Source organism: Miniopterus schreibersii (genome assembly GCF_964146895.1).
Source record: "Miniopterus schreibersii genome assembly, chromosome: 10".
Classification (NCBI taxonomy): domain Eukaryota; kingdom Metazoa; phylum Chordata; class Mammalia; order Chiroptera; family Miniopteridae; genus Miniopterus; species Miniopterus schreibersii.
The window spans coordinates 73,858,407-73,870,991 of record NC_138110.1 but is presented as its reverse complement, the minus strand read 5'-3'; the positions used below and the strand labels follow the sequence as shown (position 1 = coordinate 73,870,991).

The 12,585-nt window shown below is 45.9% G+C and overlaps 1 protein-coding gene across 3 annotated transcripts; it reads right to left on the bottom strand.

The window, feature by feature from the left end:
* Positions 1-380: 380 nt before the first annotated feature.
* ZNF133 (zinc finger protein 133) lies at positions 381-9,813 on the bottom strand. Of its 3 annotated transcripts, none has more exons than XM_081148661.1 (5): positions 9,414-9,813; positions 8,107-8,173; positions 6,345-6,471; positions 6,112-6,207; positions 381-2,264 (listed from the first exon to the last, which is right to left on the bottom strand). In XM_081148661.1, the coding sequence occupies exons 3-5, from the start codon at positions 6,463-6,465 to the stop codon at positions 664-666; spliced, it is 1,818 nt and encodes a 605-aa protein (XP_081004787.1). In that variant the 5' UTR covers positions 6,466-6,471; positions 8,107-8,173; positions 9,414-9,813; the 3' UTR covers positions 381-663. The 3 variants fall into 3 exon arrangements, with proteins under 3 accessions (XP_081004787.1, XP_081004788.1, XP_081004789.1); XM_081148662.1 differs by having other exon boundaries at positions 8,107-8,284; positions 9,414-9,546; XM_081148663.1 differs by lacking the exon at positions 8,107-8,173 and having other exon boundaries at positions 9,414-9,567.
* Between the last annotated feature and the right edge of the window lie 2,772 nt (positions 9,814-12,585).

Below are 12,585 nucleotides of genomic sequence, written 5' to 3'. Positions count from 1 at the left end.
AGAAAGATGGTTAGGACATGATTCAGCAAAGACAACGATAGACATCTGAGAGGTAAGAGGAGAGATGCAAGAAGGGGATCTGTCACCAAAGCCAAGGGAAGAGTAGTTCCAGATGAAAGTGGACTCCAGAGGAAGCCATATTTTCTGGGAGAAATCTGGAAGATTTCCTCCCCTCACCTGAAATCTCTGGATAGTTTCTAAATGTCCTCCCTGTATAAGGGATCAGACTTTCTAATAAATATACTAGTGACTCAGTACTTACGTCTTCCAAGGAAGTGAATTCTTGTGGAATAGTGGACTTAGGCGTTCAATATATCTGTACCACTCCTTACTCCCTATTTTTATAGATGAGTAAATGAGATACATAGCCAAGGCTACAGATTTGTAAAGAAGCAAAGTTTATTAGAACAAAAGGCCTCAAAACATGAAGACTTAGTGTGAAGAAAGTAAACTAAGCCAAATGTCCTTCGACCACTTACGGAATGCATTTTTCTGCTCCATTTCATCAAAGTGTAAAAACTGAGTATTCAGTCCTCACCGACATCTACACTTTCAGAGAGTGTGATGGGTCAGAAGGTTGCCCCATAGGTCTCAGAGTCAGTTTGGATGGGCCTGTGGTGGTGGTGAGACTTCTGGCTAAAGCCTTGCCCACGCCTCCCACACCTAAGGCTTCTCCTCCTGGTGTGTCGTCTGATGTAAGATGAGGTATGACTTCTGGATAAAGCCTTGGCCACACTCTCTGCATACACAGGGCTTCTCTTTTGAGTGGACCCACTTATGTGTGATTAAAGCGGACTTATCGCTAAAGCCTAGTCCACACTGCCTGCACGTGTAAGGCTTCTCCCTCGAGTGTTTCCTCTTGTGCCTGATGAGACCTGCCTGGTGACTGAAGCCTCGCCCACACTCCCTGCACACGTATGGCTTTTCCCCCGAGTGTGTCCTCTGGTGGGCAACGAGGTTTGACTTCTGGCTGAAGCCTCGCCCGCACTCCTCACACACCATGGGCTTTTCCCCTGAGTGTGTCCTCTGGTGTCTGATGAGATTTGATTGCTGGCTGAAGCCTCGCCCACAATCCTTGCACACGATGGGCTTATCCCCTGAGTGTATGTTCTGGTGTCTGTTGAGGTGCGACTTCAGACTAAAGCCTCGCCCGCACACCCCACACACGTAAGGCTTCTCCCCGGTGTGCGTCCGCCGATGTGAGATGAGGGTTGAATTCTGGCTAAAGCTGTGCCCACACACCCCACACACGTAAGGCTTCTCCTTTGAGTGTGTCCTCTGGTGGTTGACAAGGGTCGTCCTCTGCCTGAAGCACCGCCCGCACTCCTTGCAGGCATAGGGCTTCTCCCCCGAGTGCGTCCTCTGGTGTGAGATGAGGTTCGACCTGTCGCTGAAGCCCAGTCCGCAGTCACCGCACACGATGGTCTTCTCCTCTAGGTGTGTCCTCTGGTGTCTGACGACAGCGGACTTCTGGCTGAAGCCTTTCCCACACTCCCGGCACACGTAAGGCTTCTCCCCCGAGTGCGTCCTCTGGTGGATGATGAGGTTGGACTTCTGACTAAAGCCCCGCCCGCAGGCGCTGCACATGTAGGGCTTCTCGCCCGAGTGGGTCCGCTCGTGGATGATGAGCGTGGACTTCCGGTTAAAGCCCCGCCCACACTCGCTGCACACAATGGGCTTCTCCCCCGAGTGTGCCTTCTGGTGCCTGGCAAGGCTTTTCTTCAGACTGAAGCCCTTCTCACACACCCCGCACACGTACGGCTTCTCGGCCGAGTGTATCCGCTGGTGACTGAGCAGGTTTGTCATCTTGCTGAAGCCCAGCCCACACTCTCCGCAGTGGACTGTCCCAAACCCCAAGGCCTCCATCCTCCTCAGCAACGCGCCCGTGCCCTCGGGACTCCCCGTGGGCGCGGGGCTGGCCTCTACTGCCACCCCGCCGGTGCCCGTCCTGGGGCCGCCTGGTTGCCTCGGGGGGGCCCTGGAGAATGCTGCTGAAGTTCTTTTCTTTGTCTTTCCGAAGGCAGGCCTGGCGCCTTCTCTCTCTGGACCCTCTGTTTTGTCACTCCAGCAGCTTGGGTCAGAGGCTTCTTGCTGCTTTCTCCGGCTTCCCTGGCGCAGATCCCCTGGCTGGGCGTGACTGTCTGCACACAAGCACGGGAAGATCCAGGGGGGCTGGCCGCACAGCACGTGCTGCACGTGGAACTTCTGACTGGGGAAATCCGGGGCGCAGAAAGCACAGCGCAGGAGCTCTGGCGTCGGCTCTCCTGCAGAGAGATGAGTGAGAGTCAGGACTGAGACGGGGCAACCCGGTAATTCTGCCGAGTCTGATGGCAAGACTTAATTCCCTGTTCTTCAAAATGCTTAAAACTTAAGTGCTACCCAAATAAGACCTTCCTTTATATGATCACCTTTCCAGCCCATCACAACATCTTCCAATTTCCAATACAATCCAGAAAGTCCACTGCTAAACCTATCCTAGTATCAGACTATAAAAGCATCACAGGCAGTTTCCGCTCTGAAAATAGGGCTCATATGCAACAGTCTCCCCCCTACCCCCACCACAATTATCTACTCACAACCACCCACACTAATATAAACTGTGTCCGCATGTATTTTCTTTGAGAGATCTCTAACTAGAGGACCCCTGTGGAAATGTCATGTCTTTCCCTATTTCCCTATGAACAAAAGGAGAGACAGAGAGAGCAGTCATTCAGACTGGAGAGCTCCTAGTGTAAGCAATAGCACAAAAAAAGTGGCTAAACAGATCATGTGTGAGATGCCTGAACTAGTTTCCCCACCCACCTACAAATATTTATCAGGGTTTCTTTGTGCCAGAATTCCTACAAGGCAGTAGGTCTACAGCAATGGGCAACACAAACAGCCATAAGCGATGCTCCTTGCTGGTGCTCCTGACCAATTCAAGCCCTGATAATTTCTATAAATAATATAAATAAAAGTTTCCCCTGAAATCAATACAAAAGAAAATTTTCTTCTTATAGTACCTCTTGTGTAGGAGATCCCAACGTTAAAAGCAGTGTTTCATCGCAACTGGTTCTAGTCAGCTGAAGGCAATAAAATGACCACACAATTTGAAACACCAGGTACACTCTTTCCTTGGTCAATGAACTGAACTTCTGAAAATCAACTGTGTACCTGGCTACATTCCAGAATCACTGCATCCTATATAAAATGCTATGGTATTTAGAGATAGGGCCTTTGAAGAGATAATTAAGGTTAAAAGAGCTCATAAGGGTGGGGCCCTAACCCAATATAAGTGTTATCTTTACAAGAGAAACATGAGCAACAGGGATGTGTGCACACAGGGGAAAGGCCAGGTGAGGGCAGAGTAAGAAGTCACCCAGCTGCAAGCCAAGAAGACAGGCGTCCAGAGCAACTAAACCAGCTGACACACTGATTGTCCAAGAACTCTAAGCCTTCAGAACTTAAAAAAATATTCTGTTTATGCCCCCTAGTCTGTAGTATTTTGTCTTGGCAGCCTTTACTTCCTTTGCCCTGATCTTTCCTATCACTGCAGTCAAGCGCCTATGCATCTGCCCCATGGTCAGCCCCTAAGTAAGTCCTATGAAACATCAGTTATTACAATAAATGTGAAAGGGCCACAGTTCCTATTATAAAAGACAATTGGTTCCGCATGAAATGTAATACCAGTTACATGCTACTGCTTAAAAGTAGAACACCCAAATCACATTATTTTTATTTAAAAATAAAAGAATAACACAGAAATACTATACCAAAAAAATACACAAGAAAGTGAGCACTAAGACTAACCAGAAAGAAAATTTAAAAGGAGTATCACATGGAACGAAGAGAATTTTAATGTTAAAAACTTCATTAATAAATGGATTAAATTGTGATGAATCTTTATATACCTAACATTTTACTGAAGTAAAATATAAGGCAAAAACTTAGAAATAAATGGAGGACTTAATATAAATTACAATGACATTGTGGAGCTTTATGACTCTTCCTAGTGCATGAAAAATAAGGACATAACTTGAAAAATAGAAATAATTTCTATTATACATGCTATAACCCCTCAATTCTAGGAAAATTAATTGTAAGGCTCTCTTTTAAATTTAATGAAACAGAGAAACAGAAAATTTCTTAAAAACACAAAACATATACTTCTCTGTGCATGAATCATTTATAAAACTGTCAAAAGTATTTTAAAAATTAAAACATAATTCCTTAAAATTATCTATATTTCTATCATTTAAAAATAATTCCAAGGAAAAAGAAAAGTTCCCAGAAACACCTGCCCTAATCTCTCCAATTCTATCCCCACTGAAGTAATCACTAGTCATGGTAAACAACAATACAGACTTCTATGTTCATATAAACATATTGGTATATAGTCTTTCACATACTTCTCTTTTTTAACAAAAACTGAACGACACTGTTTTGCAACTTTTTCATTTAATAATATATCCATTAAGTACCTGAGTTATTCTGATGAAGGTAAAGGAAAATCTGCTTATCATTAATAAACAGATAGAAAATAGAAACACAAACGCAGAAAATTATAATAAAAGTAAATAGAAATGACAAAACTGAAAAAATAAAATACTTGAAATGAAAAATGCACTGGCCAGTGCTTAATAGCATACTGGAGATGACAGAAGAGACAGTAAACTTGAAAACAGATGAACAGAAATCATCCAATGTGAATAAGAGAGAGAAAAAAAGATTTAATAATACAGACAGGCTCCATAACCTGTGGGCAATGCAAAGGGACTAATACACATTTAACTGTACAGGGCAGAGTACAGTTAAATGGGGGGGGGGGGGAGTACAGGGCAGAAAAAAACCACATGAGGAATAATGGCTGAACATTTCCCAAATTTGGCTCTAGCCATCAATTTACAAATCAATTTAAAAATCTCAGTGAACCCCAAGCAGGAAAATACAAGAAAGGAATGTCTGAACAGTCACATCAGAGACAAACAGTGAAGCACCAAAAATACAGAGAAAGGTCTGAAAGTAGCCAGAGGGGAGGAAGAAAAGTTAACAAAAAACAGGGTAACAATTATGGAAATGACAGCTGACTTCTCATCAGAAACAATGGAGGCCAGAGCAAGGAAACAATCTCTTAAAATTGCCTCAAAGATAAATAAACCAATCTAGAATTCTATACCCAATGAAAATATCCTTCAAGAGTAAAGGTGAACTAAAGACACATTCAGAAAAACAAAACATAAGCAAATACACTGCCACCTGCACCACACGGAATGCTAAACAAGTACTTTAGCCTAAAATCATACCAGGTGGAAACTCAGGTCTCTAGGAAAAAAATGAAGAGTACAGAAAATGGTAAATTATCTGAATGCATATAAAATATTTTTTCTTGATTAAAAAATGCATATTGTATTAGGATATTTACAATGTATGTAGGTATAATACAAATGACAACTACAGAATAAAGAATGTTGGGGGAAGGAGTAATTGGAACTGTGCAATTGCAATGTTTTTACATTTTTACATAAAGTGGTAGCCAGGATAAGTAGGAGAAGAAAAGCTGGGATTACATATCTTCATTCCTTAGAGCACGGGTCAGCAAACTTTTTCTTAAATGGTCAGATAGCAAATAGTTTATGCTTTGAGGGTAAGAGGTAAAAATGAGGATACTATATAGTTACTTATATAACCATTTAAAAATGTAAAAACTATGTTTGGCTCACAGTTTTTTAAGAATTCCATTTCAATTTCTCAGTTGGATTTTTAGCCTTCCTTCCTCTCCTGGGCTTGCCTTATTTCTTTAGCTCACTCAGATTTTTTCCTCAGTCTTCCTTGATCTTTAAAAAAAAAGTAACAACAGAAAGAAGTCTATGAATATGGAAGAGAACTGAGTGAGGTAAAGAGGGGAACTCAGGAGAAGGAAGAAAGGCTTCTAGTGGAGGAAGACACACCAGGAAAGCCCCTCACTGGGGTAAGGATGAAGGTCTGGAAGGGAGGCCATGCCAGGCAACGCAAACAGCAGTGGGGAGGGGAGGTGTGTGTCTTCCCTCTGTGACCCCTGAGCAATACCTCCTCTCTTCCACCTCCTGAGCTGCCCACAGCTCTATGATTCATTGGCCAGTGTTCCCCACTCACCTGGACAGGTGGCTGGTGGGCATTTTCTCTCCTCTCTCCAGGTTTCTTTCCCTTGCTCCAGCTCGGTGATGAGTTTTGGTTTCGAAAATGGAATTCCTGCTCACAGGAAAAGAAAACAAGGCAGCTGCACACTATGGACTAAAGGGCCAAGTCAGAAGGCAAGATGGCTGCTTCAAGCATATCCTACAATGCCCAGCAGCATGAATGGAAGTCTTAAGAGATGCCAGGCTTACCCAGCGAGACCAGGTTGCTGTAGTTTTCCAGCATTACCTCCCTGTACAGGGATCTCTGAGCAGGACTCAGCAATATCCACTCCTCCTGGGTGAAATCCACAGCCACATCCCTGAATGCCATGTGTGCCTGTAACACAAAATACAGCCCTGCTCATCAAGGACCCAGCCTTGCCCATGACTCAAGGTGGGGGGCAGGGAGAAGGCTTCCCTGGGGCAGGCAAGAGAGATATCTAAATCCTGCCTTTGACTTCAACCTTGGTGCCCTGTGTTCCAAGACTTTTATACCACTGTGGCTATCCAGCAAGCAGCACTTCTGAATCTACAATTCAAGATCCTGGGTGAGCTATTTGGAGAATATATGCAAAAAAGAGTCCCTAACTCTCAGAAACTTTAAATGTAGGCAGAGAGAAGAGTGGACAACATATAAAAATTAAACAATAGTAAAACATAACATATTTTCTGAGTTTTAAGAATTTAAAAGATTAAATAGCATAACCAACTGAATCAATATTGAAGCACCTGAGTGACTAAAGTTCATATAATTCAATAATGGCACAGGGAGACTGGAAATACTACTGCCTGGGAAAATCCAGGAGTGTTCTACTGTGGGATCACATCTGAGCTCAATCAACAAGAGTTCATACCGAAGCAGAGGCATGGAGAAAGCATAGGATGGAATATATTCTCATGCAGCTGTAAAACAAGATCTGACAAGGGTGGGTGTAGGGGAAGAGACTGAAAAAGTGACTTGCAGGAGAAGTTGGAAATAATAATCCTAACAATTATTATTTCCTATATACCAGGTGCTTTAACTTCATCACAAGTGTTATCACAGCCAACATCTCTGTGAGGTGGACACCACTGATTACTCCCATTCTACAGATGAGGAAAAGAAGGCTCAGAGAGGTAAAGTAACATGCTCATGGCTGCACAGCTAGAATATGGTGAAGCTGAGATTTGAACCTGAGCAGTCTGACTTTGCAGTTTGAACAGAAGCTAAACAGATTATTGAAAAGGTTTCTTTCAGCCCTAGCCAGTTTGGCTCAGCAGTTAGAGCATCAGACTACGGACTGAAGGGTCCCGGGTTCGATTCCAGGCAAGTGCTGTACCTCAGTTACAGGCTCAAACCCTGGCCCCTGTCGGGGTGCATGTGAGAGGCAACCAATTGATGTGTCTCATACTGTTGTTTCTCTTTCTCTCCCCCCCTTCCACTCTCTCTGAAAAGCAATGGAAAAAATATCCTCAGGTGGATTTAAAAAAAAAAAGGGTTTCTTTCTAGCAGGTTAAATGACAAGTTAGTACATCATGTACTGCAGACATTTCAGTCAACAACAGACCACATATACCATGGTGGTCCCACTAGATTATAATAAAGCTGAAAAAAATCCCTCTTCCCAGTGACGTTGTAGTGCAACGCATTACTCATATGTTTATGGTGATGCTGGCACATCTGTATGGCACATCTGATAATAAGTAACTGTTACTGGTTTATATATTTCTATACTATACTTTTTATTATTATTTTAGTGTCCTCTTTCTACTTACATAAAAAAGTTTGCTGTGAATCAGTGTGCCGTGTTATGCCAGCAGCAGCCTCATGTATCTCATGCTTACCATGTTTCTTGATTGCATCATTTCCTCTTGTGCTTGACTTAATCTCAAGTTGTTTTATAAACTTAATGTAGCTTAAGTGAACATTATTTATGTTGGGCAAAGGAAACCCACCAGTAGTTCAGCATGCAAAGGGTAAGTGGGACCCTACCTGAAGCAGGGCTGTCAGGAGCCCGGGAGTCCTCCCTTTGCCCACTAGACAGTCCTCTCTGGGCAGGCTGGAGCCATAAGGGGGCAGAACAAGAACAAAAAGATTCAGGAGAGTCACTGGAAACCCTCATGATCCAGCAGGGTAGAGATTCCTCTTCCTTAAAGCATTAGGAATGGACCTGTCACATTAGAAAAGACTGTGGGCAGCTTGCTGGGAAGAGAGCTGGTAAGTGGGCTGTGAACACTGCCTGCTCAGACCTGCTACTGACACTGACCCTGCGCTGGTCCAGTCTCACCTTCGCTCTCAGTAAGGAAAGTTAATACCTACCAGGCACTTGGTATATACTAGAGACTGTTCCACGCACTGTACAAGTTTTACCTCATTCTACCCTCCCAACCCAATGAAGTATGACTTCTTATCTTCATTTTACAGATAAGAAAATTGAGACACGGTGAGGTCAGTCTCTTGCCCAAGGGGACACGGCCATACAGTGACAGAGCCTGGATGAAATGTGGCTGTGGAGGCCATGCTCCTGAACAGGGCAGCGATAAGAAACCACTGTGGACTGTAAGGGTTCTCGGGGTATCGTTCTGAGGTGAAATCAAGAGTGGTCACGAGGTGATAGGCGCTGAATCTGGGTGATGGGTCTGTGAAGTTCTATCTACTTCTGTCTTAAATTTTTCCATAATAAAAAGTTAAAATGAAACTTAAAATCCCAAAGCCTGGCCACACCGGAGATGTGGGAATTCTCGATTCCTGTGGTTAGTGACAGTCCCCAGAATCTCTGAAAAACTTGCCCAGTGGGCCTTAGCCCCACTTCTTCCTCCAAGGCCGGAACCCAGGGGCGAACCGCCAATTTGAGACCCTAAGGTGGCGCCCAAATGGCCCTTCTAACACCTCGTCCAAGCCAGGGACGTTTGACCAAGCCCGCCAGCCCCACACCCCGCCTCCCCACAGCCAAGGGTAGTGGGGCTCGAAGTAAAACTATGAGCGCCCCTAAAACCCCAGTGACAGCCCCGGGGGCTTGTGGCATGAGCGACCCCCTCTCCCAACATCGCTATTTCGGCCAAGGCCGAACGTGTACCAACCCACAGGAACCCTAGGACGACAGGCCGGGGCCCAGAGCCCACCACCACTGGGCTTCAAGGCTGAGCTTCACCCACGTCGGAGATGAGCGCCCACACCCCCAAATAAGACATCCGGTGGAGCACGGCCTGAGCCACGACAGCACGTCCCCGCCACTACCTCCTCACCCCGCCTTGTGCACCCACCTCAGCCCCAGCCCACGGCCAGCCTTTCACACCTACCTTCCTGAGCAGCGAAGGGCACGGCTGAGGCAAAGGTGCCGCGGGAGCCTCACTCACCAGCGCCACCAAAGAACAAGGGGTCAGTCCAGCCACCAGCTGGGGATCTACTCCAGCGGCGCGGCCGGACTACACTACCCATAATCCGCGGGGCGGCGCCCGGACCACACCTCCCAGGATGCTCTGCGCAACCAGAGCGCGCCGCCGGTCCGCAGCTCCCCTTGCCCTCGGAGGGAGCCGCTGCTTCTGGACAACTTGCTCGGGTCTCTGGAGAGTGACCCCTGCGGCCTCTAGATTCCCACTCTCTTTTCTTCAAACCACTTTCACAAAATATGTACAGGGCCATGGGCGCAGCACTCCGCCGTGGCCGGACCCCTCCTCTAACGCCTTCGCCTCAAAGACTACACTCCCCAGTGACGCCTGCAGCGACTTCCGCATCCGGCGCCGGCCCGCCCCTCGGCGCGCGGAAATGACGTCTCCCGGGGGCGCCTGCTTTTCGGACGCTGGGGTCGAGGCGGGTCGGAGGCGGGTCGGCGGGGAAGCTCTGAGCTCCTGCGGGCGGCGAGTTCGTTCCCGCTCTCCCTGGAGCGCCGGACGGGTGTGGGCTCGTCCAGTTGGCCTACCCTTTTAACTTCGTTTAAACGAACCCATGGCGAACCGAGAGGTACAGCATTCTCCCCGGGGCTCCTCAAAGAACTGGACGCTGAGTCTGCGCTCAGGCCCTCCACCCAGGCCCTCCACTGCCGGTGCCCTGAGACCTTTTTCCTCTACTGGAGTCCACAGAATTACAGGCAAACTCACTTATCTCTCCTGGACCACAGCGTGGGGCTGAGCCCGTCGTCGGGTCGGCCCTCTGGGTATTCTCTCGGGGCCCTGGTTGAGAACGGCGGTGCAGGGGCCACCTGGGACCCCTCTACTGGGGAGCCGGAGAGCAAGCCCCACGTCGCCCGTGGGAGCGCATCTCCACCCGGACACCGTCTCGCGTCTCTTTACCTTACTTGGGTAGGCTTTCTGAAACTTACTCCTTTCCAGGAAGACCAGAGACTTTCTGCATGTCCCAGAGAACCCGGTAGAGACGAGAATTTTCTAAATTTTCTTCTACGCTCTTGCAGGATGAATCCATTCCCGTCTCTTGCCCGCAGGCCGCCTTGTTCGTAGTGAATTCAGTTCAGCCCTGGCCCCGGATAAGTGCCTAGTTTTACTTAGAACCTTCTCAGGCCTCTTTCACGGGCCCACCTGTGGCCCAGTCATTTACCTAGAAACGAGCTGTAACGCTCGGGGGTTCAAAGTAACAGTGCAGGGACGTCCGTGTTTAAGTTTCCAGTGATGCTTGCTGTATGCGAAAGGCAGGGATCTCAGGGTCCTGGTGGTAAGAGACCAGGAAGGCTTCCAAGATGAGGGGCTGTCTGAGCTGCTGTGAGGGGAATAGGCGAGAAGAGTTGGAGAAAGGCCGGTCTCAGGGTCTGAGCCACTAGGAAGACTGCCCTGGCTTCAGTGAGGGTGGTTTTCAGTAGCAAAAGGTCTTGCATCCGTCTGATTTTCCTTGCATATAGGCAAGGATGTCATCTAGCTGTACAACCGGGCCTATAGATGTTTTGTTTGGCCAGCCTCATGTTTCATATTTGAAAGTTCTCAGCATTTAATAATTAGGAGTTTCCATGTAGAACTCTGGATTGCCTGCTTTCTAAAAACACTCCTTGCCTCTTTCTCCTTCCTAGAGTATGTCCCACCCCACTCCACCCCTCATCTGGAGTATCTTGCTTGCTCCCCCCCTTCCCTGACCCTTCTAAATCCTATCCGTCCTTTAAGAACAAATTCCCAGCCCTCTTTCATGAAACCTTCCCTGATCTCTCTCCTGTGGTGACTTGAGATTCCTCTGACCCTGGCTGTACCTGGAAGCTTTTAAAAAGACAGTGCCTGAATACCACCTGCAAGAGATTATAAGTTTGGGGTGAGGCTCTGGCATCCATTATTCATACAAAGCTGCTTTCACCCCAAGAAAGGAAAGTCATGTAGAGAAAAAACCTGTTTTAGAAAATCGGAAGTTTAATTGTTGGTTAGTTGTTGCTATTATTGATCTGCAAACGTGGGCATATCATTTGACCATAGTGCTTCTCAAATGTTAATGTGCATACACATATCATGTGGGATTTTGTATACATGCAGGTTCTGAACCAACATACCTGGGATGGAGCCCAAGCATCAGCATTTTTAAATATATTTATTTCAGAGAGAAGAAGGGAGAGGGAGAGCTAGAAATATCAATGATGAGAGAGAATTATTGATTGATCGCCTCCTGCATGGTCCCCAATGGGGATTATGCTGGCAACCTGGGCATGTTCCCTGTCCAGGAATTGAACTGTGACCTGGTTCGTAGGTCAGTGAGCCACACTGGCTTGGCTGGAGTAGTTTTTTAACCACATATTTCAATTACTCATATTCAAAAAGAAGATTATGAAAAACATAAAGCAGTTGGAGTATTTTTTTAATATGTCTTTATTGATTTCAGGGCAAGGAAGGGAGAGGGAGAGAGAGAGAAACATCAGTGATGAGAGTCATTGATCAGCTACCTCCTGCACGACCCCTACTGGGGATCAAGCCCGGAACCTGGGCATGTGCCTGATCTCCTGGATCATAGGCTGATGCTCAACCACTGAACCACGCTGGCAGGGCACAATTGGAGTAATTTTTAACCACGTATTTTAATTATTCAAATATTAAAATAATTTAATATTTCCATATTAATTTAGATTTACTTGAATTTATAGGAAAAAAGGGAAATGACTCTAAATGAACTTTGAACATCAGCTAAATATTTATAATATGACCCCTCTCTAAAGATAAGGAATAGAAGATTATGAAAAAGCAATTGGAGTTAATTTTTTAACCACATCAATTTTAGTACCTATTGATTTCTTGCTGTGAGAAATGTGGAAATAGGCATATATATTATATACATGTATATATGTGTGTGTGTATATATATTTCTCCAACACTCAATTTTTGTGAACTGTTTATTCTGGAAAAATTTACATATTTACATTCTATAAATTACACTAATTCCTATAAACACTCTTGAATCTATATTAAATTGAATCCTATGCTCTCTAATATTCCATTTATCGCAGCTTTTCTAAATGTGAGTTTTTCATTAATGTCACGATTTTGTTGGCTG

Excerpts from the sequence above, each read along its gene's own strand:
- ZNF133 (XM_081148661.1), bottom strand. The coding sequence starts at position 6,465 with ATGGCATTCAGGGATGTGGCTGTGGATTTCACCCAGGAGGAGTGGATA. Across the intron at positions 6,208-6,344 it reads CAGCAACCTGGTCTCGCTGG|GAATTCCATTTTCGAAACCA; the intron begins GTAAGCCTGGCA and ends TCCTGTGAGCAG. Across the intron at positions 2,265-6,111 it reads CCCACCAGCCACCTGTCCAG|GAGAGCCGACGCCAGAGCTC; the intron begins GTGAGTGGGGAA and ends ATCTCTCTGCAG.